Below are 25723 nucleotides of genomic sequence, written 5' to 3'. Positions count from 1 at the left end.
AAACTTTGTGTGGGAGCAAGAAGTCCAAAGTTTCTATTTTGGGTGTTTAATATAAATAAAGATGAAAATGTTAGTTAACCTCGTAGAATTGAGTTAAATAAAGATATCTAACCCACTTTAGAAAAATAGTATATGTAAATGTAGTCTATGTATAAAAAGGCGAAATTGTTAAAGCAAAATAGAATAACAAGTATAGGAAGGAGAAATTCAGTAGAGTGGATTTCAGACATTCTTTTTTTTTTGTAATTTAAAAAATTTTTTATTTATTCATGATAGTCACACACACACAGAGAGAGAGAGAGAAGCAGAGGGAGAAGCAGGCTCCATGCACCGGGAGCCCAACGTGGGATTTGATCCCGGGTCTCCAGGATTGCGCCCTAGGCCAAAGGCAGGTGCTAAACCGCTGTGCCACCCAGGGATCCCAATTTCAGGCATTCTTTTTTTTTTTTTTAATTTCAGGCATTCTTAAAAAAAGATAAAATTCACCTCTCAAAGAAAAGGTCTCATTCTGTTTATTTTTTTAAAGATTTTATTTATTTATTCATGAGAGACAGAGAGAGAGAGAGATTGAGAGAGAGAGAGAGAGAGAGAGAGAGAGAGAGAGAGAGAGAGGCAGAGACACAGGCAGAGGAGGAGAAGCAGGCTCAATGCAAGGAGCCTGATATGGGACTAGATCCTGGGACTCTGGGATCATGCCTGAACCAAAGGCAGATGCTCAACCACTGAGCCATCCAGGCATCCCTCATTCTATGTTTAAAAGCAAAACCAACTTATAGTTTAAAAATAGAAGAAGAGCTAAGACACTACTAAATTATAGGGGAAGTATAAATGATATTCAACATAATAGAAGACAATTCATAAGTTATTAATCATAATAGTCACTAAAAAAGATAATGAAAAGGTACAATTGAAAAGAACACTTTAACAATTTTACATTCAATCAAACAATGTAGCACTAAAACATTTTAATGAAAACTTTGTAATGAAGGAGAGTGTGGCCGTCATCAGAACTCTCCTTGCAGACCTCCCAGTACAGTGAGGAGAGCTCCAGCTGCTGGGCTGTGGAATCCATCACTGTGGGAGGCTCTGGCACCCACGGGCTGCTCCCGTAGGCACACCCATTCTTGGAGACAAGGGATTCCTCTGATTGAAACTCCAGCTTGGAGACTCCTCGATTTTCCAAGCATCCTTAGACTACATGACAGTCTAAAATGCTTCCACCCATGTTCTCTCCCTTGCTCTTCCAACTCCAGGCTGGACTTGCTTGACGAGTGCTGAACCAGCCTTGCATCCCGGGGATAAATCCCACTTAGTCATGGTGAATAATCTTCTTAATGTGTTGTTTGTTGGATCCTAATGGCTAGTATCTTGTTGAGAATTTTTGCATCCATGTTCATCAGGGATATTGATCTATAATTCTCTTTTTTGGTGGGGTCTTTGTCTGGTTTTGGAATTAAGGTGATGCTGGCCTCATAGAGTGAGTTTGGAAGTACTCCATCTCTTTCTATCTTTCCAAACAGCTTTAGTAGAATAGGTATGGTTTCTTCTTTAAACGTTTGATGGAATTCCCCTGGGAAGCCATCTGGCCCTGGACTCTTGTGTCTTGGGAGGTTTTTGATGACTGCTTCAATTTCCTCCCTGGTTATCGGCCTGTTCAGGTTTTCTATTTCTTCCTGGTCCAGTTTTGGTAGTTTGTGGTTTTCCAGAGATGCGTCCATTTCTTCTAGATTGCCTAATTTATTGGCGTAGAGCTGCTCATAATGTTTTTAAGATCATTTGTATTTCCTTGGTATAGATGGTGATGTCTCCTTTCTCATTCATGATTTTATTAATTAGAGTCTTTTGTCTCTTCTTTTTACTAAGGCTGGCTAATGGTTTGTCTATCTTATTAATTCTTTCAAAGAACCAACTCCCGGTTTTGTTAATCAGTCCCACAGTTCTTCTGGTCTCGATTTTGTTGAGTTCTGCTCGAATCTTTATTACCTCTTCTTCTGCTGGGTGTAGGATCTATTTGCTGCTCCTTCTCCAGCTCCTTTAGGTGCAAGGTTGGCTTTTGTATTTGAGTTCTTTCCAGTTTTTGGATGGATGCTTGTATTGCGATGTATTTCCCCCTCAGGACCTAAGAGTGTCCTCGCCTTCCAGCCACCGCAAATAATGTTAGGGGCAATAGCACCTCATACTGTGTGGGAAACAAACTCTTCATACTTGTAGCACCAAGACCCTCAATGTAATTCTGCTTGGTCTGGATTTCCTCCAACAGAGTAGTGATTCTTAGGGGTGGGAAAGGATAAAATGAATTAATAAGAATTATCCAATTATTCAGGTCATTAACATTTTTAATTCCAGTATATTTAAAATACAGTGTTAAATTAGTTTCACGTATACAATATAGTAATTCAACATTGGGAGACGTTTTTCTCCCATCCCTTGTGATAACCACCAGTTTGTTCTCAAGAGTCTTTTTGTTGATCTCCCTTTTTTTTTTTTTGGTTTGTCTCTTTTACCATATTGAGTGAAATCATATGGTATCCATCTTTCTCTGCCTGGCTTATTTTGCTTAGCATTATACTCTCTAGATCTACCCATGTTGTTGCAATAGGCAAGATTTCATTTTTTATGCTCAATAATATTGTGTGTGTATATACCACATCTTTTTTTTTTTATCCAGTCATCTATCAATGGACACTTGAGCTGCTTCCATAATTTGGCTACTGTCGATAATGCTTCAATTAACATCGGGATGCATACATCCTTTTGAATTAGTGTTTTTTATTATAGCCATTCTGACAGGTGTAAGATTATATCACATTGTGGTTTTGATTTACATTTCCCTGGTAATGAGTGATGCTGATATTCATGTATCCCTTGGCCATCTGTATGTCTTCTTTGGAGAAATATCTCTTCATATCCTCTGTCAATTTTAATTGGATTATTTGGGGGTTTTTTGGTATGGAGTTGTAGAAGTTCTTTAAATATTTTAAATACTGGGGATCCCTGGGTGGCACAGCGGTTTGGCGCCTGCCTTTGGCCCAGGGCCCGATCCTGGAGACCCGGGATCGAATCCCACATCGGGCTCCTGGTGCATGGAGCCTGCTTCTCCCTCTGCCTGTGTCTCTGCCTCTCTCTCTCTGTGTGACTATCATAAATAAATAAAAATTAAAAAAAATAATAAATAAATATTTTAAATACTAACCCCTTACCAAACATGTTATTTGCAGATATTTTCTCCCATTCAGTAGGTTGCCTTTTTGTTTTGTAGTTTGTTTCTTTTCCTTTATTTTGAGGTAGCCCAAATAGTTTATTTTTGCTTTTGTTTCCCTTGCCTCAAGAGACTCATCTAGAAAAATATTGTATGGTCCTTGTCAGAGAAATTACTGCCTGTCTTCTCTTCTAGGATTATTATGGTTTCAGGTCTCACATTTAGATCTTACTCCATTTTGAGCTTATTTTTGCGTATGGTCCAAGAAAATGGTTCAGTGTCACTCTTTTGCGTGTAGTTGTCTAGTTTTCCCAACACCATTTGTTGAAGAGACTGTCTTTTCCTTATTGCATATTCTTGCTTCCTTTGTTGAAGATTAATTGACCATATAATCATGGGTTTATTTCTATGCTTTCTGTTCTATTCTATTGATCTATGTGTCTATTTGTGATTACCATTTTGATTACTACAGCTTTGTAGTATAATTTGAAATCTGGAATTGTGATACCTGTAGCTTTGTTTTTTCTTTTTCAAGATTCCTTTGGCTATTAGGAGTTTTTTGTGGTTCCATACAAATTTTAGAATTGTTTGTTCTAGTTCTGAGAAAAATGCTGTTTATATTTCCATAGGGATTGCATTAAATCTGTAGATTGCTTTGGGTAGAATGGATATTTTAACAATATTTTTCCTCCCAATTCATGAGCATGGAATATCCTTCCATTTATTTGTGTTGTCTTGGATTTCTTTCATCAGTGCTGTATAGCTTTGAGAGTATAGGTCTTTCACCTCCTTGGTTAAGTTTATTCCCACATATTTTATTCTTTTGCAATTGAAAATGAGATTGTTTTCTTAATTTCTCTTTCTACTGTTTCATTATTAGTGTATGGAAATGCAGTGATTTTCTGTACATTGATTTTGTATCCTGCAACCTTACTGAATGCACTTATTGATTCCAGTAGTTTTTTGGTGGAGTCTTTAAGGCTTTCTATATATAGTATCATATTATCTGCAAATAGTGAAGTTTTTACATCATCTTTACCAATCTGGATGCCTTTTAATCCTTTTTCTTCTTTGATAGCTGTAGCTAGAACTTGCAGTAAATGCAAGTTGAATAAAAGTGGTGAGAGTGGACATCCCTGTCTTGTTCCTTATAACAGGGGAAAAGCTCTTAGTTGTTTTTTTTTTTTTACCATTGAGTATGATATTAGCTTTGGGTTTTTATATATGGCCATTGTTATATTGAGGTATGTTCCCTCTAAACCTACTTTGTTGAGGGTTTTTGTCATGAATGGATGTTGCGCTTTGTCAAACACTTTTTCTGCATCTATTGAAATGATCATATGGTTTTTATCCTTTCTCTTATTGATGTATGACATTGATTGATTGATTTGCAAATATTAACAATCATCTTGCATCCTGGGAATAAATCTCACTTGATTGTAGTGAGTAGTATTTTTTTAAAGATTTATTTTTATTTATTTATGATAGACACAGAGAGAGAGAGAGGCAAAGACACAGGCAGAGGGAGAAGCAGGCTCCATGCTGGGAGCCCACACGGGACTCGATCCCGGGTCTCCAGGATCACGCCCTGGGCCAAAGGCAGGCGCGAAACCGCTGAGCCACCCAGGGATCCCCAGTGAATAGTTTTTTTACTGTATTGTTGGATTCAGTTTGCTAATATTTTTGGAGGCTTTTGCAACAGAGATATTGGCCTGTAGTTCTCTGGTTTAGGTAATGTCTTTATTTGATTTTGGTATCAGGGTAAAGCTGTCCTCATAGAGTGAATTTGGAAGTTTTCCTTCTTCTTTTTGGAATAGTTTCAGAGGAATGGGTATTAACAATTCTTTAAATGTTTGGTAGAATTCTGCTGTGAAGGCTTCTGGTTCTGGACTTTGGTTTGATGGGAGTTTTTTTGATTACTTATTCAATTTCATTGCTGGTGGTTGGTCTGTTCAAATTATCTATTTTCTCCTGATTCAGTTTTGGGAAATTATGTGCTTCTAGGAATTCATTCATTTCTTCCAGTTTGTTGGAATATAATTTTTCATAATATTCTCTTACAATCCTTTGTATTTCTGCGGTATTGGTTGTCATTTCTTCTCTTTCATTTCTGATTTTGTTTATTCTCTCTCTCCATTTTGATGAGTTTGGCTAAAAATTTGTCATTTTATTGATCTTTTTAAAGAATCAGCTCCTGATTTCATTTTTTTAATTTATTTATGATAGTCACACAGAGAAAGAGAGAGGCAGAGACATAGGCAGAGGGAGAAGCAGGCTCCATGCACCGGGAGCCCGACGTGGGACTCGATCCCGGGTCTCTAGGATCACACCCTGGGCCAAAGGCAGGGGCCAAACCACTACGCCAACCAGGGATCCCAGCTCCTGATTTCATTGATATGTTCTGTTGCTGTTGTTTTGGTTTTGGTTGTCTTTAGTTTCTATTTCATTTATTTCTGCTCTAATCTTTATTATTTCCTTCCTTTTTTTTTTTGTGGTTGTTCTTTTCCTACCTCCTTTAGGTGTAAGGTTAAGTTGCTTATTTGCGATTTTTCTTGTTTCTCGAGGTAGGCCTGTATTGTTAAAAATCTTCCCTCTTAGAACAGCTTTGCTGCATCCCAAAGCTTTTGGACTGTTGTGCTTTTATTTTCATTCGTCTCCATATATTTTTGTATTTCCTCTTTGATTTCCTGGTTGATCCATTCATCCTTGAGTAGCATGTTATTTAACCTCCAATTTATTTGTGGTCTTTCCAGACTTGTTTTTCTTGTGGTTGATTTCTAGTTTCATAGCATTGTGGTTGAAAAAGATTCAGGGTATGACTTGGTCTTTTTAAACTTGTTGAGACTTGTTTGGGTGGCATAACAGTTGATGTATTCTGGAGAACGTTCCATGTGCACTAGAAAATAATATATATTCTGTTGTTTTAGGACAGAATTTTCTGAATATGCGTTAGATATACCTGGTCCAATGTGTCATTCAAAGCCACAATTTCTGTCTGGATGATCTACCCACTGATGTAAATGGGTTAAGTGTGTTAAGTGTGTTAAGATTTTATTTATTTATTCATGAAAGACACACACAGAGAAGCAGAGAGGTAGGCAGATGGAAAAGCAGGCTCCCTGTGGGGAGTCTGATGCAGGGCTCTATCCAGGACCTTGGGATAATGATCTGAGTCAAAAGCATATGCTCAACCACTGAGCCACCCAGGAGCCCCATGTAAGTGGGGTTTTAATGTCTCCTACTTATTGTATTATTATTGATTACTTCCTTTATGTTTATTATTAATTGTTTTATGTATTTGGATGCTCCCATGGTAGAAGCATAAAAATTTACAATTGTTACATCTTCTTGTTTGATTGTTCTGTTTATGATTATATAGTGTCCTTCTTTATCTCTCTTTACAGTCTTAATTTCAAAGTCTGTTTTGTCTGATGTAAGTATTGCTACCAGCTTTCTTTTCACTTCCATTTGCTAGCTAAATTATTCTCCATTCCTTTACTTTCAATGTGCTTGTGTCTTTAGGTCTGAAGTGAGTCTCTTATGTAGCCATATATCTTTTGATTGGAGCATATAGTACATTTATGTTCAAAGTAATTACTGATGAGTATGTACTTATTGTCATTTTGTTGCTTGTTTTTGTAGTTCATCTCTGTTCCTTTCTTCCCTTGCTTTTATTCTCTCAAGATTAGTTGACTTTCTTTCATGATATACTTGGATTAATTTCTCTTTATTTTTGCATTTACTGGTTTTTGATTTGTGGTTACCATTAGGTATGTATATAACACCTTCTTCATATAAGAGTCTATATTAATTTGGTGGTCACTTAAGTTTGAACCCCTTCTACTCCTCTCCCCCAATATTTTAGGTATATGATGTCATATTTTCATCCTTTTATTTTGTGAGTCTCTTGACTGATTTTTACATATATGATTTTTTGCGTGTGTATGTTTCCTACTTTTCTTACTTTTACTTTTGGTCTTTCCTTCCACTCAAAGAGTCCTTTTTAACATTTCTGTGGGGCTGGTTTAGTGGTCATGAATTCTTTTAACTTTTGTTTGTCTGGGAAACTCTTTTATCTCTGCTTCTGTTATGAAATATAGTCTTGCTGGATAGACTATTCTTGCTTGTAGATTCTTTTTCTTTTTAGTATTTTGAGAATACATGCCACTTGCTTTGGGCCTGCAAAGCTTCTGCTGAGAAATCAGTAGATAGACTCATGAGATTTCCCTTGTATGTGACTGTTTTCTTTTCTTTTGCTGCTTTAAAATCCTCTTTCTTCACTACTTTTTACCATATTAATTACTGTGTGTCTTGGTGTGGACCTCCTTAGGTTGATTTTGTTGGGGCTTTCTATGCCTCCTGGAGCTGAATTTCTATTCCCCTTCCCACATTAGAGAAATTTTCAGCTATTACTTCTTCAAATGAATTTTCTGACCCCTGTTCTCTTTCTTCTCTTTCTGAGATCCCTATAATGTGAATGTTATTGTGCTAGATGATGTTGCCGAGTTCCCTGTCTCTTCTCATTTTGCACATTTTTTTTCTTTCACCTCCTCAGCTTCATTACTTTCCATTACCCTGTCCTCCAGGTTACATTACCCTGTCCCTGTTCTTCTGCTTCCTCTAATCTACTCTTTATTCCATTTAGAGTATACTTAATTTCACTTATTATATTCTTCATCTCTGATTTTTTTTCTCTTTGTTGAGAGTCTCACCGATGTTCTACACTCTTTTCTCAAGTCCAGTGAATATCTTTCTAATCATTACTTTAAATTCAGGCATATTACTTATCTCCATTTCATTTCCATCTCTTGCTGTGATTTCGTCCTGTTCTTTCATCTTGGACATATTCTTCTGTCTCCTCATTTTTTCTAACTCTTGGTGTCTGTTCCTCTTTGTTAGGAAAAGCAGTTGCAACTCCTGCTCTTGAATGTAGTGGCTTTATGTAGAAGAGGTCCAGTAGTTCCTGGTAGTGTGATGTCTTCTGTTCCCTGGAACCTTATGCTTCAGAGGTGTCTCCAGGCGTTGACATGTGCTGAGCCACTTTTTAATTCAGTTCAGTCATCTGCAGTGGCTTTCTTTGCCACTGTTGGTCCTTATGGTGTTAGTTGGTCAGTCTGGGCCTACCTTGAGCTTTATTCAGGCAATTTTAATGGATTGTTGGAAAATTTAATGAAAGAGATAAAAAACATACCTGTGTATATCTGTCACCAAAGAGAAAAAAAAATCATACACAGGCCATAAAGACATTTTTAAAGTACCAACCACTAACATAATAGAAAGAATTCTGCTTAACACATTCTCTAATCATAACACATTTAAAAAAGAAGTAAATGATGAAAATATTAATAAATTGCTTAATTTCTTGGGATATCAAAATACTTATTTAGGGGTGCTTGAGTGACTCAGTTGGTTAAATATTTGCCTTCAGCTCAGTTCATAATCCTGGGTCCTGGGATCTAGCCTTGTGTCAGGCTCCCTGCTCTGTGGTGTTTGCTCCACCCTCTGCCCCTTCCCCCAACTCGTGCTTGCTCTGTCTCTCACTCTCAAATACATAAATACAATTTAAAAAATACTTTTTATTTTTATTTTATTTTATTTAAAAAATACTTTTTAAAGTAAAAATTAGCTTAGAAAAAAATTTAGAATGCAATAAAAATATATTTTAAAATAATAATAATCACAAGTCTGCAAAGCAAAATGTGTTGAGATGTGACCAAAACCGTGTTTAGAAGAAATTGGACTCATTTAAAGGTCTTTAATAAGAAGAAATAAGAAAGAGATATTAATGAAAAAACTAATATAGTGTAAAATTCCAGAATAGAACAAAGTACTAATCCAAAGCAAAATAGGAAGATAATATAAAAGCATGAATTAATAACATGGAAAATAACTGGTATAAATCATACATAAAATTAAGAGCTGGTTATTTGAAGAGAAGAAAATTGATAAATCTGATAAATATAGTTTAATAGATGTAGAATAATTCTAGTGCATAAGGAGATCTGAATGGATGGATACTCATACATCTTACATATGTCCCTTGGATATCTGCAGCATTTATCAATGAAAAAAACATTAAAGTACACACACATACACAAAATCCTAACATTCCCCAAATTAATCTTTTTCCTGGCTTCTTCTCTTTCTGGCTATCAAATGTTGGAAAGGCCTATGTTCTGATCTCTTAGATTCATCCCTACATGATCTCCTCTGGTCCTTGGGCTTTAGAGATAATCTACTTAAATTCAAACGTCCAATTTGCTATGTCTACCTTGATCTTTCTGATGATCACTAGATGGTTATATTTAATTTCTTACTCAACACATCTAATTCAGTGTTTTAAAAGCATCCTTCAATTTAAACACTTAAAGCATAACTCTCTACATGCACCTACTCTCAATTTTCTTTCCCTTAGGAAATGGCACCAGAATTCACAGAGCTCCTCAGGTATCAAATCTAGGCATTATGCTTGCTACATCTCTCTCATCTCATCTCATCTCACGTGGAATCCATCGAGTAATTCTATTGTTACTATTTTTGAATATACCTAGAATTCAGTTGCTTTTTACCACCTCCATTGCAATTGCTTTAATTCATATAATCATCTCTTGCCTGGATTTTGCAGTAATTCCAATAGGCTCCTAACCAACCTTTCTGCTTTTCAACACCACCTCCCCAGGGGACTGGCTAATATTTTAAAAAAATTCCAGTGACTTCCCATCAGACATAAAGGAAAGTTCAAAGTCTCCCCTCACATCTCTTGGTTGACTCCTTCACTCCTTTGGCACAAATGTCAGATCACATTATCAAAAATGATGCTACATTACCACTACCCTCCACTTCTCTCCACCTCTATTTCTGCTTCATTTTTTCTCACCACCTAAAATTGCAGTATTCTTTTGTATATGTGTTTGTCTGTCTATGTCTCCTTCTGGATACCAGATCAATTCATATACCTTTGTCCTGTCCCCACCTTTATTATTTTTTTAAATCTACTCAGAAACAGCAAGAATATCTACACAAGGGCAGTCCCGGTGGCTCAGCGGTTTAGCACTGCCTTCAGCCCAGGGTCTGATCCTGGAGGCCTGAGATCAAGTCCCACGTCAGGCTCCTTGAATGAAGACTGCTTCTCCCTCTGCCTGTGTCTCTGCCTTACTCTCTCTCTCTCTCTCTCTCTCTCTCTCTCTCTCATGAATAAATAAATAAATAAATAAAATCTTTAAAAAAAGAATATCTACACAACAAGTTGAAGTGGATGGAATCTAATTCCAGGTGGTGCCAGGATGAATTCTTTATTTTTCAGGTGAGTCTCAATATATAAACAAAGCATGCTGGCTTTCATCCACCTCTCAGGGGAGAATCTTAAAGAAAGAATTAAAGAATTATCTTATGGCTTCTCACTACCCCAGGTAGTGTGAGCATGGAAGTGCTGCAAGAGAAGTTGGGGGATCTCTTGACAGCCTACAAGCCTTCCAGGGAATTGGCTGCCCCCACGTTTAGTCGGGGGAGGAACGGCACTTTAAGTGAGTTTCAGTAAGCTCGGGAGGAACAGCCTGGACAGGGGTTCATGTCGTGTAGTTACAGACATTCACAGTCAGACAGCCTCTGGATCATCTCTTTTAGAGAACCACAGAGTGTGATTCTGACCCTTCCCAGGAGTGCTTAGGCATTGCAGCCTCAGTTAATCTACCAGTCTTTTAAACATAGATAGTACAAATCTAATAACATCCTTACATTTCAAACATAGCACTGGCACCCAAACTCAAACTGCTGTACTAAAATCAAGTGGCATTTGCCAGTTTTATATTTATGGACCAGGTTTTAGAAAATGTACAAGACAATCTGGAAGCACGGTTAAAAAAATTTCATTTCAAAATAGGATTTTCTTGGGAAACCCCAGGCTCCAAACGAAAATTGTCCTGGAGACCCCTTATCAAGACAGCCACACAAGTAGATCTAGAGCAGGGATAGAGGGAAAATATACATTTTTTTAAATCTAGAAATTTCATCTTCTTCAATTAAGAAGAGACAACACCTGGGGACTAGACATAGGAGAATCTGATTTTAGGAACCAACTGATGGGATAGGACACAATTTCTCTTTCTCCATTGTTAATTCCATCTCCTGAATATAAGCTCTACTTCTACACAGGCTTCTAGGAGCTGTGGGGATGAATCTTTCTCCTTGTCAAAGATTGGATTTTGACACTTGTCAAACCTGGATTAGGGTGGGCTTGGGAGCTTCTCCTAACAGACAGGAATCTTGGACTTACTTTAACCCAGACCGATGTAGGGCACGTGACCACTCTTGAATCAATCACTGTGGCCAGGAGGATACCAGGCACTGATTGATTATAATGGAGGTAATTGCATTGGTGAGGCAGTGTGTGTGTGCGTGTGCATGTGCGTGTGTGTGTGTGTGTGAAAGGACTCTGATTGGCTTAGGTCAAATGGGACCTGCCTCAAGTATGGTGGTGGAATCAATCCACCTAAACTGCATTTCCAATGGGATATGAGTGGAAATGGCCGTCAGAGAGTTCATTGGAGTTATTCCTAAGTCCTGGATTTCAAATGATTTTTGTTTTATTTTTTGCATTTTTTTGTATATTTTTTTATTGGAGTTCGATTTGCCAACATAGAGCATAGCACCCAGTGCTCATCCTATCAAGTGTCCCCCTCAGTGCCCATCACCCAGTCACCCCAACCCCCCGCCCATCTCTCCTTCCACTACCCCTTGTTCGTTTCCCAGAGTTAGGAGTCTCTCATGTTCTGTCACCCTCACTGATATTTCCCATTCATTTTCTCTCCCTTCCCATTTATTACCTTTCACTATTTTTTATATTCCTCAAATGAATGAGACCATATAATGTTTGTCCTTCTCCGATTGACTTCTTTCACTCAGCATAATACCCTCCAGGTCCATCCACGTTGAAGCAAATGGTGGGTATTTGTCGTTTCTAATGGCTGAGGAATATTCCATTGTATACATAGACCACATCTTTATCCATTCATCTTTTGATGGACACCGAGGCCCCTTCCAGAGTTTGGCTGCTGTGGACATTGCTGCTAGAAACATCGGGGTGCAGGTGTCCCGGCGTTTCATTGCATCTGTATCTTTGGGGTAAATCCCCAGCAGTGCAATTGCTGGGTCGTAGGGCAGGTCTATTTTTAACTCTTTGAGGAGCCTCCACACAGTTTTCCAGAGTGGCTGCACCAGTTCACATTCCCACCAACAGTGCAAGAGGGTTCCCCTTTCTCCACATCCTCTCCAACATTTGTGGTTTCCTGCCTTGTTAATTTTCCCCATTCTCACTGGTGTGAGGTGGGATCTCATTGTGGTTTTGATTTGTATTTTCCTGATGGCCAGTGATGTGGAGCATTTTCTTATGTGCTTGGTGGCCATGTCTGTGTCGTCTTTGGTGAAATTTCTGTTCATGTCTTTTGCCCATTTCACGATTGGATTGTTTGTTTCTTTGCTGTTGAGGTTAATAAGTTCTTTATAGATCTTGGATACTAGCCCTTTATCCGATAGGTCATTTGCAAATATCTTCTCCCATTCTGGAGGTTGTCTTTTAGCTTTGTTGACTGTTGCTTTTGCTGTGCAGAAGCTTTTTATCTTGATGAAGTCCCAGTAATTCATTTTTGCCTTTGTTTCTCTTGCCTTCATGGATGTATCTTGCAAGATGTTGCTGTGGCCAAGTTCAAAAAGGGTGTTGCCTGTGTTCCCCTCTAGGATTTTGATGGACTCTTGTCTCACATTTAGATCTATTTTGAGTTTATCTTTGTGTATGCTGTATGTGAATGGTCTAGCTTCATTCTTCTGCACATGGCTGTCCAATTTTCCCAGCACCATTTATTGAGGAGACACTTTTTTGCATTTTTGTTTGTTTCTTGTTTTGATTTTCAAATTTGCTATAAGGAATTTTTTTTGTAATAAAAAAGAAAATAGAATGCAAAATAAAATAAAATTAGAAACAAAAATAATATACAGTAGTGAAAAATGTTAAAGCTAATTTAAAAATGTTAGGCACAGTTAATACAATAAAATGATAACTATGAATTTTTAATAAAAATACAATATATCAACATTGGATCAAGAAATAGAAAATTATAAGAACGGAGGGGGAAAATGGGTAAGTTATCAAAGAGGCATGCTTCCTTTCTCTACCTGCCCTATTCATCAGAATTTGAAGTGGTTTTTTTTTTTTGCATATTTTTGAAGTGTTTTTTTTTATGAAGATTTTATCTATTTATTTTAGAGACACACACACACACACAGAGAGAGAGAGAGAGAGTGTGTGTGTGTGTGTGTGTGTGTGTGCGTGCAAGTGGAGTGAGGGTAGGGGTATAGAGAGAGATATAATCCCAAGCAGGCTTGTGATGATCATGGAACCTGTGTAGGGCTTGATCTCATGACCTTGAGATCATGACCCCAGTGGAAACCAAGAGTCAGAAGCTTAACTATGAACTTCGGGCACCTGGGTGGCTCAGTCCATTAGGCATCCAACCCTTGATATTGTCTCAGGTCATGGTCTCAGGGTCATGAGACTGAGTACTGCCTGGGCTCCGTGTTCATCATGAGCCTAGCCTGTGTGGGATTCTCGCTCTCCCTCTGCTTCTCCACCCCCCTCGAAAAAAAGAAAGAAATGTTTCTTTAAATTTTCAAAAAGTAAATGGTCTCTTGTTTGCAAAACATGCCATTATACTTATGGTGGATATTCATCATGTTTGTGGATAACAAATATCTTTGAACACCTTTCTAGAATTGGGGAATTTCCCATTTTATAAATCCTACTTCTCCAGGACCAGAAGTCAGGCAGTGCTCTCTCAGACTCTCCTGTAATTAGGCACAGGCTATTACCAATCAGGCAACAATAATAATACCACAGGTTTTACCAATCAGAGATACCTGCACCAGACATCAGTTGCAAAGTAAAAAATTGGAGAAATAGTGTGGACAATCCTGGGGCAAGTGTAGTGCCAGAGCTTCTGTTGTCTGTTCCCCAGCATCACTAATGGGAGCCACAGGATCTGGGCAGCAGTGGCTGCAGGAGAGGTATGTTGGCCAGAACAGGGTGTGGTTCTGGGTTTTTTGCTGCATAGCCTTTGATTCTGTCTCTCTGCCCATCCCATTGGAATTTGTGAAATTCCAAATATCATTGAACAGATTCCCTTACTGAGGAAATTATCCAGAATAAGTTCTGTTGCTTGCAATAAAGAATTAGACTTATCAGGTAATTATCCGTTATTCAGATCATTCTATGAGATAATAATAGAATCTGTTTTGCAACTTAATAGGAGAGACCCTGTGTACCCTTTACTCAGTTTCCTCCAATGGTAACATCATGCAGAACTGTAGTACAATTTCACAACCAGGATATTTTTTTTGTAATATTTATTTAAGTGATCTCTGTACTCAACATAGGGCTTGAACTCATGACCCCAAGATCAAGAGTCACACGCTCTTCCAACTGACCCAGACAGGTGCCCCACAACCAGGATATTGACATTGATACGGTTAACATCCAGAACATTGCCACCACAAGAATCCTTCATGTTCCCCTTTTATAGCCATACCTACTTCCATCCTATCTCTACCCCTCTTTATCCCCTGGCAAACACTAATTTGCTGTCCATATCCATAATTTTGGCATGTAAACTTTGTTATATAAATGGAATCATTAAGCATGTAATCTTTGGGGTAACCACGCAGCATATGATTCATCCAAATTGTCCCATGTATTGTTACTTTGTTCCTTTTTATTGCTGAGTAATATTCCATGGTATGGGTTACCATGGTTTAACTATCCACCCACTAAAGGGCATCTGAGTTGTTTCCAGTTTGTTCATTACAACTAAGGCTGCTACAGATATTTGTGTACAGCTTTTAGGTGAACATAACTCTTTATTTCTTTGGGATACTTGCTCAGGAGTATAGTTGGCCAATAATATAGTAGTGCCTCACTTAGTTTTTAAGAAACTGCTAAATTGTTTTCCAGAATGGTTGTACCCTTTTACATTCCCACAAACGATGTGTGAGTAATCCAGTTTCTCTGCATTCTCCCTAGCACATGGTTGCCAATATTTATTTTACACATTCTGATACATGGTGGTGATATTTCATTAAAGTTTTAATTTGCATTTCTCTAATGGCTAATGATATTGAACATTTTTCAATGTGCTTATTTGCCACCTTTACATCCATTTTGGAGAAATGCCTCTTAATGTCTACTGCCCATATTCTAATTGGATTCTTTGTCTTTTTGTTGTGGAGTTTTGAGAGGTTTTTAAAAATGTATGTCTTAGATACTAGTCCTTTGTTGGATATGTAGCTTGCAACTATTTTTTTTCCTCAGTCTTTAGTCTGTATTTTTATCCCCTTGACATGGTTTGGTGCACAGTAAAAAATTTTAATTTTGATGAAGTCCAATTTGTTAACTCTTTCTTCTAATGACTGTGCTTTTGGTCCAAAGGCCTGAGAACCAGGAGCACCAATGTCCAAGGGTAGGAGAAGATGGATATCTCAGCTCAAGCAAAGGCAGCAAATTTGTCCTTCCTCTTTTTATTCTATTCAGGCATGTGGCAGATTGGATGATGTCCACTCACCGTGGTAAGGGTGACCTCCCCACCTTCCCTCCTCCCCCACAAGCTTCATTGAGATACAATTGGCATACAACATTGGGTGAGTTTAAGGTATACAATGTGATGACTTGCTACACATATATAAAGAAGTGAGTGGTGGTGTTGAAAAATACTAAAAAATAAAGGACAAAGATTTCCTTTTGAGACATTATTGACATGTACATATTTCAAACTTCAGTCTTTGGGGCATTACACTACCTTCAAGTTTTTGCCATGTTTAATACCAACCCAATTATTATATTTTAAATATATTTTTAAATTAATTTTCTAACTTAATTAAATAAGCTTATGTATTCTAGTCTTGTACCTATAAAAGAGAAAGTATATATAGAAATTAAAATATATTTTTTTATTTTTTAATAAATTAATTTTTATTGGTGTTCAATTTACCAACATACAGAATAACACTCAGTGCTCATCTCGTCAAGTGTCCCCCTCAGTGCCCGTCACCCATTCACCCCCACCCCCTGCCCTCCTCCCCTTCCACCACCCCTAGTTCGTTTCCCAGAGTTAGGAGTCTTTATGTTCTGTCTCCCTTTCTGATATTTCCCACACATTTCTTCTCCCTTCCCTTAAATTCCCTTTCACTATTATTCATATTCCCCAAATGAATGAGAACATACACTGCTTGTCCTTCTCCAATTGACTTACTTCACTCAGCATAATACCCTCCAGTTTCATCCACGTTGAAGCAAATGGTGGGTATTTGTCATTTCTAATGGCTGATAGAAATTAAAATATTAAAAGCAGTCCATGTAGACTTGTCCCTAAATTGTTTCAAAAATCATACATTTTTCTTTCCCAGAGATGATCCCTAACTCTCAATATGGCTCCCTTTGAAAAAGCAATTAGAATGTCCCCAACCTTGACCCAGTGATCTATTTCTTCCTCCTCTGGTCAGCCTACCCAGTATTGCCTATGACATCAAGGCTTACTTGGGTTCACTCATGACAGGATTTGTTGCTCCTTAGGAGGAAGCTTCTTAATTGTTATCACTAAAATCAAGTGATCTGAGAGGTAAATTGTCACTGATAGACATACCTGAGAGTGCTATGATATGTAGATAAATGTTCCATCCTTAATTTTGATGCTTTTAGCCCTGTCATTGTGAGCTGGTTATGGTCACCAATAAAGATATGATCTTCTTTTCCCTTTTTTTAAAAAATTTAAATCTAATTAGCCAACATATAGTATATCATTAATCTCAGATGTAGTGTTCAACAATTCATCAGTTGCGTATAACACCCAGTGCTCATCATATCATGTGCCCTCCTTAATGCCCATCCCCCAATTACTCTATCCCTCCACCCACTTCTGCTCCATCAACCTTCAGTTTGTTTCCTAGAGTTAAGAGTCTCTCATGGCTTGTCTCCCTCTCTGATGACTTCCCAAATAGTTTTCCCTCCCTTCTCCTATGATCCTCTGCAGTGTTTCCTATATTTTACATATGAATGAAACCATATGATAATTGTTTTTCTCTGATTTATTTCACTCAGCATAATGCCCTCCAGTTCCATCTGAGTCAATGCAAATGGTAAGTATTCATCCTTTCTGATGACTGAGTAGTATTCCATTATGTGTACACACACACACACACACACACACAGCATCTTCTTTATCCATTCATCTGTTGATGGACATCTTGACTCTTTCTACAGTTTAGCTATTGTGCACACTGCTCTTATGAACATTGGGGTGCAGCTGCCCCTGCAGATCTCTACATTTGTATCTTTGGAGTAAATGCCTAGTGGTGCAGTTAGCAGGGTTGTAGAGTAGCTCTATTTTTTTTTTTTATTTATTTGTGATAGTCACACAGAGAGAGAGAGAGAGAGGCAGAGACACAGGCAGAGGGAGAAGCAGGCTCCATGCACCGGGAGCCCGACGTGGGATTCGATCCAGGGTCTCCAGGATCGCGCCCTGGGCCAAAGGCAGGCGCCAAACCGCTGCGCCACCCAGGGATCCCCAGTAGCTCTATTTTTAACTTCTTGAGGAACCTCCATACTGTTTTCCAGAGTGTCTATATCAGCTTGCATTCCCATGAAGTGTGCAAGAGGGTTCCCTTTTCTCCACATCCTCCCCAACATTTGTTGTTTCCTGAAAGACATGACCTTCAAAAGGTGAAACGAATGTTTGAGAGTCTGGAGAATAATAGCCTCCAAGGCAGTCATAACAAGGTCAAGCCATGAAGAATAGGTGAAAGAGTTTAGACAGAAGAAGATTCTGATGAAGAAGAGCCTTCCAAAAATAGAAACTTAATGACTGAGGGTCTCAATAGTTCAGAGTTTGCTTCAGTCTAGGCTTTGATGATTGTTGATTTTATAACTTGGAGCAAGTGTACTGTACTTCCATGTATCTCAGTCTTCTCATCTGTAGAATGAGGAAAATAGCTCTCATCTCTCTCATAGAAGACTGAATGGAAAATATATGCATGAGCAAAGCGTTTATTGGAGTCCCTGTCATATAAGCAGTGCTCAGCAAAAAGTAGATACTATTGTAATTATTATTATTTGATATTGTTATGGTATCAAACAGAAGATCCTGGAATTCAAATAGACTGCACAGAATGCTAAAAGCAACCAGGAAGCAGTATCTGCCAAGATGAAGACGTGCCTGCTCCTGTGGTTGCTTGCCAGTCTCTCTGGATGCCTACAGCCAATTGTGACGGCTCTACTGGAGGTGTGTGGGGTGCTGGGGCCTGGTGGTGACGGTGCTGGTGATGACTCACTGCACAGTAGGACGTGGGAGATAAGGGGGTTATATTCCTGAGACAGGTCCCAGAACAGAAGCAACTTTGCCTCCAGGAGGCACCAGGGTGGGGAGGGGCAGACTGGCAACTGTGTTGCTGTATCTCCATGGTTGGCTCAGCCTCTCTAGGACAGAGAGAGAGAGAGAGAGAGAGAGAGAGAGAGACATGAAGCCCAGGCCACAGTGGCTGTTCACAGAGCTCATGTAACAGCTCTTACCTAATCTGAATCGTCCCTCCTACCATTTTCCTAGAGAAGCATCAGCCCAGAGGAAAGAAACATGGAGGGGAATAGGTGCGAGGGAGCTAGAAGTGCAAGGTTGATCATCTGGGAAAGGGGAGATAAAAGAGAAGGTACAATTGATTTATATCCAAAGAGACAGAAAACTTCTAAAATCCCGAGTCATCATTTCAGTCTCAAGGTGATTCCTATAGCAGCCCTTAACCATGATCCCCCTTTCTACCACAGGCATCACCATTCTCCTGGTCATCCAGAAACAAGCTATGATGGCCATCTGTGTCTGTTACACTAGCTCCCTCCTCCCCAACTCCATCAGCTTCTGTGACTTCATTTCCTTCCATAAAGTTTTTCTGTCCATGTATTTACATCCCCTGCACGGTCGCCCAGGGCCAAGCTGTCACTTCCTAATTCCTGTACCACCCAAGTATACCAATGTATCTCTCATGTCTCATCTTAATCAGTCCAGATCCCCAGTACCATACCAGCTTTCCACAGCTGCAATTTTCATCATGTTAAATTCTTCCTCAGAAGACTTGAATCTCTCCTTTTGTAATGCCCAAAGTCCTGACTTTTCTTCATGACTTTCATGATACTCCATAATATGGCCTCCATAGGCATGTTAGCTGTGTTCCACTTCACTAACCATGGCCGGGGGCGGGGGGTGCTTACCTCCATCCCAACACACACACCATCGCCCAGTGCTGATGTAGGCAGGAAATACTGCTGAGGTTCCATGAGAGGGACTATCCTATTTTGCCTGGGATGGGAAAACAAGGGACAGAAGTGAAATACCTTCTCTCAGAAATATGCTCACTGTGACCACAGTGAGATCTCAGTAGGATGTGGGAAAGACAGTTTCTGGCTTGGAATGCAGTTCATTCCTACACATATTTATAAAGCATCGTGGGAAGATACGAAGGAAAAAGGGACACCATCCCTGCCACTAAAGATTTGCAATCACTAGGGAGATGAAGACTCAAGCCACCTGTGGAAGAGAACACAGAATCAAAGAGTCAGTAATGCCTCCTTCTTTTGTAGAAGGTACAAGACCCCGTGAAGTGGGCAAGGCAAATATTAGACTCATTTTCTACAGGATAAAGCTTTCTTACCTGCTTGAGAATTTAAGTGGCTTGTTTATTGTCACAGGACTAATAATTTAGCAGATCAGGGTCTCCTGGCTGTGCAGTCCTCTGCCTGCAGACAGTGAAGTTATGACATACTCTGAGAGCCATCAAGCATTCCCAGGAGCTGTGAGAGCTCTTGGCTAAGGTGGCATTTACCTGCAAATTGAAGGATCCGGGAGATTTCAATCATAGGAGAAAGGAGTGAAGAAAGAATATTCCAGAAATAAAGAAACTCCATGAGCAAGGGCACAGAGCAGGACAAGAGGAGCCACCCAAGGGCAAGATGGCTTGGGGAGTGAAGACTCCCTCCCTTTGCCTCCCCTGAGAAGCTGAGATAAAGGAGGAGGAGAGGCCTGAGTGTCTCTGCACTGATAAACAGACTCCACCCAGAGGCCAATAGCATGGGTATGGGGACAGGAGGGTCAAGTGGCAGAAGTGCCCCTTCTCCAGGACAAATGAACTGGGGTGGGGGTAGGAGGGAGGCCATTTCCTGAACCCCTGTTTCCAGACTCAGCACTTAGGGTGGAACCAGCAAGGCTTCCGGGAGCCAGAGGGAAGTGAGAGACGGCAAGTCCCCTGGCAAGTCCCCTGGCAAGTCCCCTGGAGAAAACCCTTCCCTTCTGGGGTCAGATGCCTAGGGTGGGGGAGGGGAGGAATGGTCCCTTGCTCTAGTGCCCTGCCCCCCACTAGAGAGGAGGGAATGTGAGGGTTGGAGAGCAGAAATGGGAGAGAAGAGGAAGGTATCTGGAGAGGGAGGAAAGTAGGGGTGCATCCAGGGGAGGGGCCCCTTCTGAAGCCCTTCTGGGAACACTGCCCTGGATGATAGCGCCTGTGTGACGGGAAGGGAAGCGTCAAAACGACCTGATATAACTCTCTTTAATGCACCCCCTTCCTGAACCAGCTTCTCTCCCCTCCCTCCTCCTCAGTTCAGGAGGGTGGAGACCAGAGTGGGGAAGAACCCAGGCTGGGGGAATGAGCCAGCCAAGTGGAATGGGACCTCCCTGGAACCAGGAGGTAAGTGCCGTCCTTGACCCTTGTGGGGCCGATGTATGACATCCCTTCCAGCCCTAGCATCCCACAAACTCTCACGCCTCATAGTCTGCTTGGTCCTTACCCAGAACAGGTGGCTTTCTTGTTTGCACATCCCTCCGGGTGGTCCAAATAGGGCTGGGTTTAGGGAGAAGGGGAATTTTCTCTCTACAAAGGGCCCCTGGCACTAACTTCTTCCTTCTCTCTCCTCTCCCCTTCTCTTCCTCACCCCTCTGTCCCAATCCCCTCCCTCTTGTGGTTTCACTTCCTGGTTCCCTGCACAGAGATCCCCAGAAGGAAGGCTGCCCACTGAACCGGGCGGACGGTGGTCCACAGTCAGGGGGGTGCTGATCGCTGGCCTGCTTTTCAGTGTGCTCCTTGGCTTCTCTGTGCTTTTGGTCTACGTTTTCCGGAGCTGTGGCCCTAGTAAGCAAGATCCTGGAATCCTCCAACCTAGTCAGCCCTTCCTCCTCAGCCGGAGGCTTCATGTTCCCTGACGTACTCACCCCTGGTCCTGTCTGACCCTCGCTTTCCTTCCCCACTCTGGACTTCTTCCTCCCAATCCCGATCCCGGGCAGTGTTAAGTCCTGTCCTTCTCATAGGGTCCCTCTGCCTTTTCCTCACCAGGCAGTCCTTTGCCGAGCCCCTTGGGGGAGCCCTGTCCCTTTCTCTCTCCCTCTCTCCCTCTCCCAGTTCTGAGCTTTTCCCCACAGGCCCCTGTAGGACGCCAGCATGTTGGGACCTCCTGGCTCGTTACTTGGCCTCTGGGAACACCAGTGTGGCCCCCTGCACCGATTTCTTCAGCTTTGCCTGTGGAAAGGCCAAAGGGACCGATTATTCTTTCCAGGCCCTTGCAAAGGAGAACAAAGATCGACTTCGGAAAATACTGGGTGAGGCATTCTGGGCAAGTGGGTGACCCTGAGCCTAGAACCGTCTTGCTGTCCCAAACCTGTGTGGTTGTGAGACCCCTGGTTTGCTTCTCTTGTCACTATGGCTTGCACCTCAGTACCTCCCCTCTTCTGGTCCCTCTCATCACCTCTCCTTGCCTACTTACCCATGACTACGGCGTTCTCTTCAAGCTCTCCCTCTTTGTTATTGCTCCCACTGTGTCCCCTCACACCTGCTGCATGTAAGTTCATGTGTCCATTACTCTCAGCCCCCAGCCCCCCACCCTGCTTGTCTCCCAGAGCCCCTGTCAGTGTCACCCTCTCCCTCTGGACACTTCTCCACTCCTCTCAGCATTATCTTCTGTTCTCCATGGAAACCTTGGATCTTGGTGTGCAAGCTCTACTGGAAGAAATGGGATACTTCAGGCTGGTTGGCTGGGGCGATGTGGCCAGTGGGGTGAGAAGTTGGGGAGACAGGGGTTATCTGGCTGTGTGCCAGGGAATAGATCCAGACAGGCACAGAGGGTGTGATGGAAGAGTAGAGGGCCCACCTGAAGCCCTGGGGTACAGAAGAGGCCTGTACAGGGTGGCTATGTGTGGAGAAGACAAAAGAACTGAGAGGAAAAATCTGAGGAAGGAGCTGCCACCATCTGGGAGGTTGGAAGTGGGCCCCAGGAAGTTGGAGGATGGTGGTGAAGATGGGGAATGAGACAGGGGGCGGGGGGGGGGGGTACTACCGGCATGTATTTCCAGCATAAGGGAACCCAGGGAGTGCATAGCCTTATCCACTGGAATTTGGGACAAATTAATGTATTCCCCCACACACCTCCGCCCCCTCCCCCCCCACTGTCCTCCTTTTTATGAAGAAAGAGTAGAGGCAGGCATTCCCTTGGTAGAGGGCAATGCTTCCAGTCAAGGCCCAGGGATAGAAAGAAAATGTATGCTGAGACTGAATGCTGTTCCCCACGAGAGAGTGAAGGGTTTCGGGGGCTAAGGGACAGGTGGAAGGTATTACAGGGGGACTGATTCCAAATCATATGCCTTTAGGTTATTGCCCTGTGTGTGTGTGTGTGTGTGTGTGTGTGTGTGTGTGCGCGTGCGCGCGCGCATTTCCTGGGGTCTCAAGGGAGGGTCTGGACCCTGTTTCTTCTCCTTGTTAAGCCTTTCTGGATGAGTTTTCCTCCCTCCAGTCCCTCAAAGTCCTCCGGTTTCCCAAATGTTTCTAATCTCTTCACTCACCTTCCCTCTACCTTCCATTGCACCCTTTCTCCTGTACCCACAGGTGCTCCTAGATGTTCCCATCTCCCTTCTCTCCCGTGTCTTTTCCTCCCTGATTCTCTTCCATGTCTCGTTTATTTTTCTCAATCTTTCCCACACTCCCTCTCCCTGCACTTGTTCTCCCATCAAGCTGATCCAGCCCTCCTGTCTTCCCCACCCCTGCATCCCTGTGTTCCTCCCCTTCTTTCCATTTCCCCGGGAGTCTTCCTTGTCCCACCTCCCTCCTCGGCTCTATTCTCCTCTAATTCTCTCATGCTTCCTTTCTAGAAACCCCAGGTTCTTGGCACCTGGGCTCTGGGGAAGAGAAAGCCTTCCAGTTCTACAAATCCTGCATGGACACGGGTGCCATCGAAGCTGCTGGGGCTGCCCCCCTGAAACACGTCATTGAGGAGGTGAGACCCTGGCCACTAACGTTTCTAGATACACAACACAAAGGGCCAATGTATGCTCAGGGCTGCCCTCCTTTTTTTCTAGAAAGGGAAGGGGTATCTCTTTCCTAGGGATCTCCAAGTTCCAGGAGGGAGATGGAAATGGAAATGGCAGCACCCTTTGGAAGCATGAGGACCCTGGGTGTGGTAGAGAAAGGACAGAGGTGGAGCTTTGAGGGCTCCAAGCACTCAGAGTAGAGGTCAGGAAGTAGCAGCTGTCTGAGGAAGTGGGGGACAGGTCTCCCAGGCCATCCTCCTGTGCTGAGCCCTGTCTCTCTGCTTCCCAGCTCGGAGGCTGGCGAATCTCCGGTAATTGGACTTCCTTAGACTTTAACCGAACTCTGAGCCTTCTGATGAGTCAGTATGGTTATTTTCCATTCTTCAGAGCCTATCTGCAACCTCGTCCCATCCCTCCGTACACGCCAATCATCCAGGTGAGGGATGCACTGGCAAAAATGCAGTAAGACCTGGGTCTGCCTTGAATTCTAGCCTAGCATCTTCTAGTGGAAGGTTGTGGGCTGGAGAGAGAGGACAAATGTGCAATGTAGGAAAGATTCCTATCTTGAGGGAAAACTGATGTGGTATTCAGGGGCACTAGGCGAAATTAGGGAAAGGAGCAGTAGAGCCAGTCCAGAGAAGATAGAAATAGTTCCTATCTTCCTTACTGCTTATCTGGATTACCCCTATACCCTCTTAATTAGCCCCCTTATCTCCAGTATTGCTCTCCTCTTATCTACTCTTCATTTTTGCTAGAGGGACCTTTCTAAACCAAGAGCTAATTATGCTATTGTCTCTGTTTAAATGCCTCCAATGCCTCACCAGGTCATCGTGATCTAGTTCTTAATCCTTAGCAAAGCCTTGCAAGTCTTTTTGTGATCTGACCCTTACACACTTTTCCAACCTTATCTTCTGTCCCATTCCTTGTCCCCTTTAAACCTCAAGCCACACTCCCTGACTTACAGCTTCAAGAATATCCCTCAATTCTTTGCATATATTACTCCCCTTGCCTGTGACACCCCAACCTCCCAAGCTCAGCCTGGAAAACACTTACATATTTTTCAAATTTAGGGTTTTATTATTATCTCTTCCAGGAAAGCATCACTGACATCATAGCTATGAGTTAGGTATATCCTTCTGTCCTCCCACTTTCCAAGTTCTCATCATTAAACACCATGTTAAGGACCTAAAGAACAGGACCACACCTTATTCATCTCTTGCTCAGGACCTAATACAGGGCCAGGCATCTTGAGGCCCACAGCAGGTGTTTGCTGAACAAGTAAATAAATAAAATTTTGAAGGAGATCGGTATTGTAGTAGGCAATGCAGTGCCATCTACTTGGCCCCTGCTCTCAAAACTTCCACAAAATTATACGAGGATGAATATACCAGAAAAGCTGTTGTTAAGCAGTATGAGGCATTCTAAAATTCAGTTCTAAAGAGTATGCTCAGGAGCTTAACTGGTGTGGCCTTTAGGGAGTAGTTAAAGGTCTGAAATGGTTAAGAAATGGTTCATAGAAGGGAGAATTTGAGCTGAGCCTTGAAACATGGTTGAATCATATAGCTGAAGGTGAAGCTAAGGGCATGGGGAGGGCTTTGGGAAAGTCCTGAGCTAAGGCAAGAGGTTGGAACGGTGTGACTCCTCTGTGGGGTCAGTGAGAAGTCTGGTTTGTTGAACAGAGGATTTGGGGGAGGGGTGAGGTGCAGTGGGAGATAGATAGGAGCAAGGCTGAAGAGGTCAGGTTGGGCCTGATTATTCCTGGCCTAAGAAGACAGATGGAGGTGATCACCTGGACTCAATAGAAAAAAAAGAACTATTGGGTCCCTTCAAATATGATGGCTATGCACTGCCCGTAGCAGAGGCAGCAATTTTGGAGGTCAGTCTGGAGGTGTTGAAGAGTCTAGATGAGCATTTTGGAGGTTCTGAACTAAGATGATTGTGGTAGAAATTGAAAAGGAAAGCCAGGCATGAAGATTTAGGCAACTTTATCCCTGTGGTGATGGTCCATGGTGATTCTAGAGGACTTGCTGGCTGATTGAATGCAACAAATGGAGAAGTTGGGAAATAACCCCACAGTCTTGATGTGCTGTGAATTGGAGGAGGGTGGTCACCATCAACTGGATACTAGATGGACTCTGAGGGGGAAAATAGGTGG

The 25723-nt window shown here is 41.6% G+C and overlaps 1 protein-coding gene and 1 long non-coding RNA gene across 2 annotated transcripts in view; one reads left to right on the top strand and one right to left on the bottom strand.

Moving 5' to 3' along the window:
- Positions 1–25723, top strand: part of KEL (Kell metallo-endopeptidase (Kell blood group)) — a 45329-nt gene that overhangs the window by 5684 nt on the left and 13922 nt on the right. Inside the window, 9 exon segments of the mRNA XM_055335504.1 lie at positions 15774–15880; positions 17337–17374; positions 18373–18516; positions 20850–20915; positions 20918–20962; positions 21262–21403; positions 21691–21867; positions 23410–23534; positions 23858–24004. Coding sequence (XP_055191479.1) covers positions 18439–18516; positions 20850–20915; positions 20918–20962; positions 21262–21403; positions 21691–21867; positions 23410–23534; positions 23858–24004 — 780 coding nt within the window. The 5' untranslated portion in view covers positions 15774–15880; positions 17337–17374; positions 18373–18438.
- On the bottom strand, positions 18791–20360 carry LOC129516174 (uncharacterized). Its single transcript, XR_008665707.1, has 3 exons — positions 20105–20360; positions 19934–20018; positions 18791–19581 (listed from the first exon to the last, which is right to left on the bottom strand). It is a non-coding gene; the product is annotated as an uncharacterized LOC129516174 (long non-coding RNA).

Source organism: Nyctereutes procyonoides, unplaced genomic scaffold, assembly GCF_905146905.1.
Source record: "Nyctereutes procyonoides isolate TBG_1078 unplaced genomic scaffold, NYPRO_anot_genome, whole genome shotgun sequence".
NCBI lineage: Eukaryota > Metazoa > Chordata > Mammalia > Carnivora > Canidae > Nyctereutes > Nyctereutes procyonoides.
The sequence above is the reverse complement of the archived record's forward strand: the minus strand, read 5'-3'. Positions and strand labels throughout refer to the sequence as shown.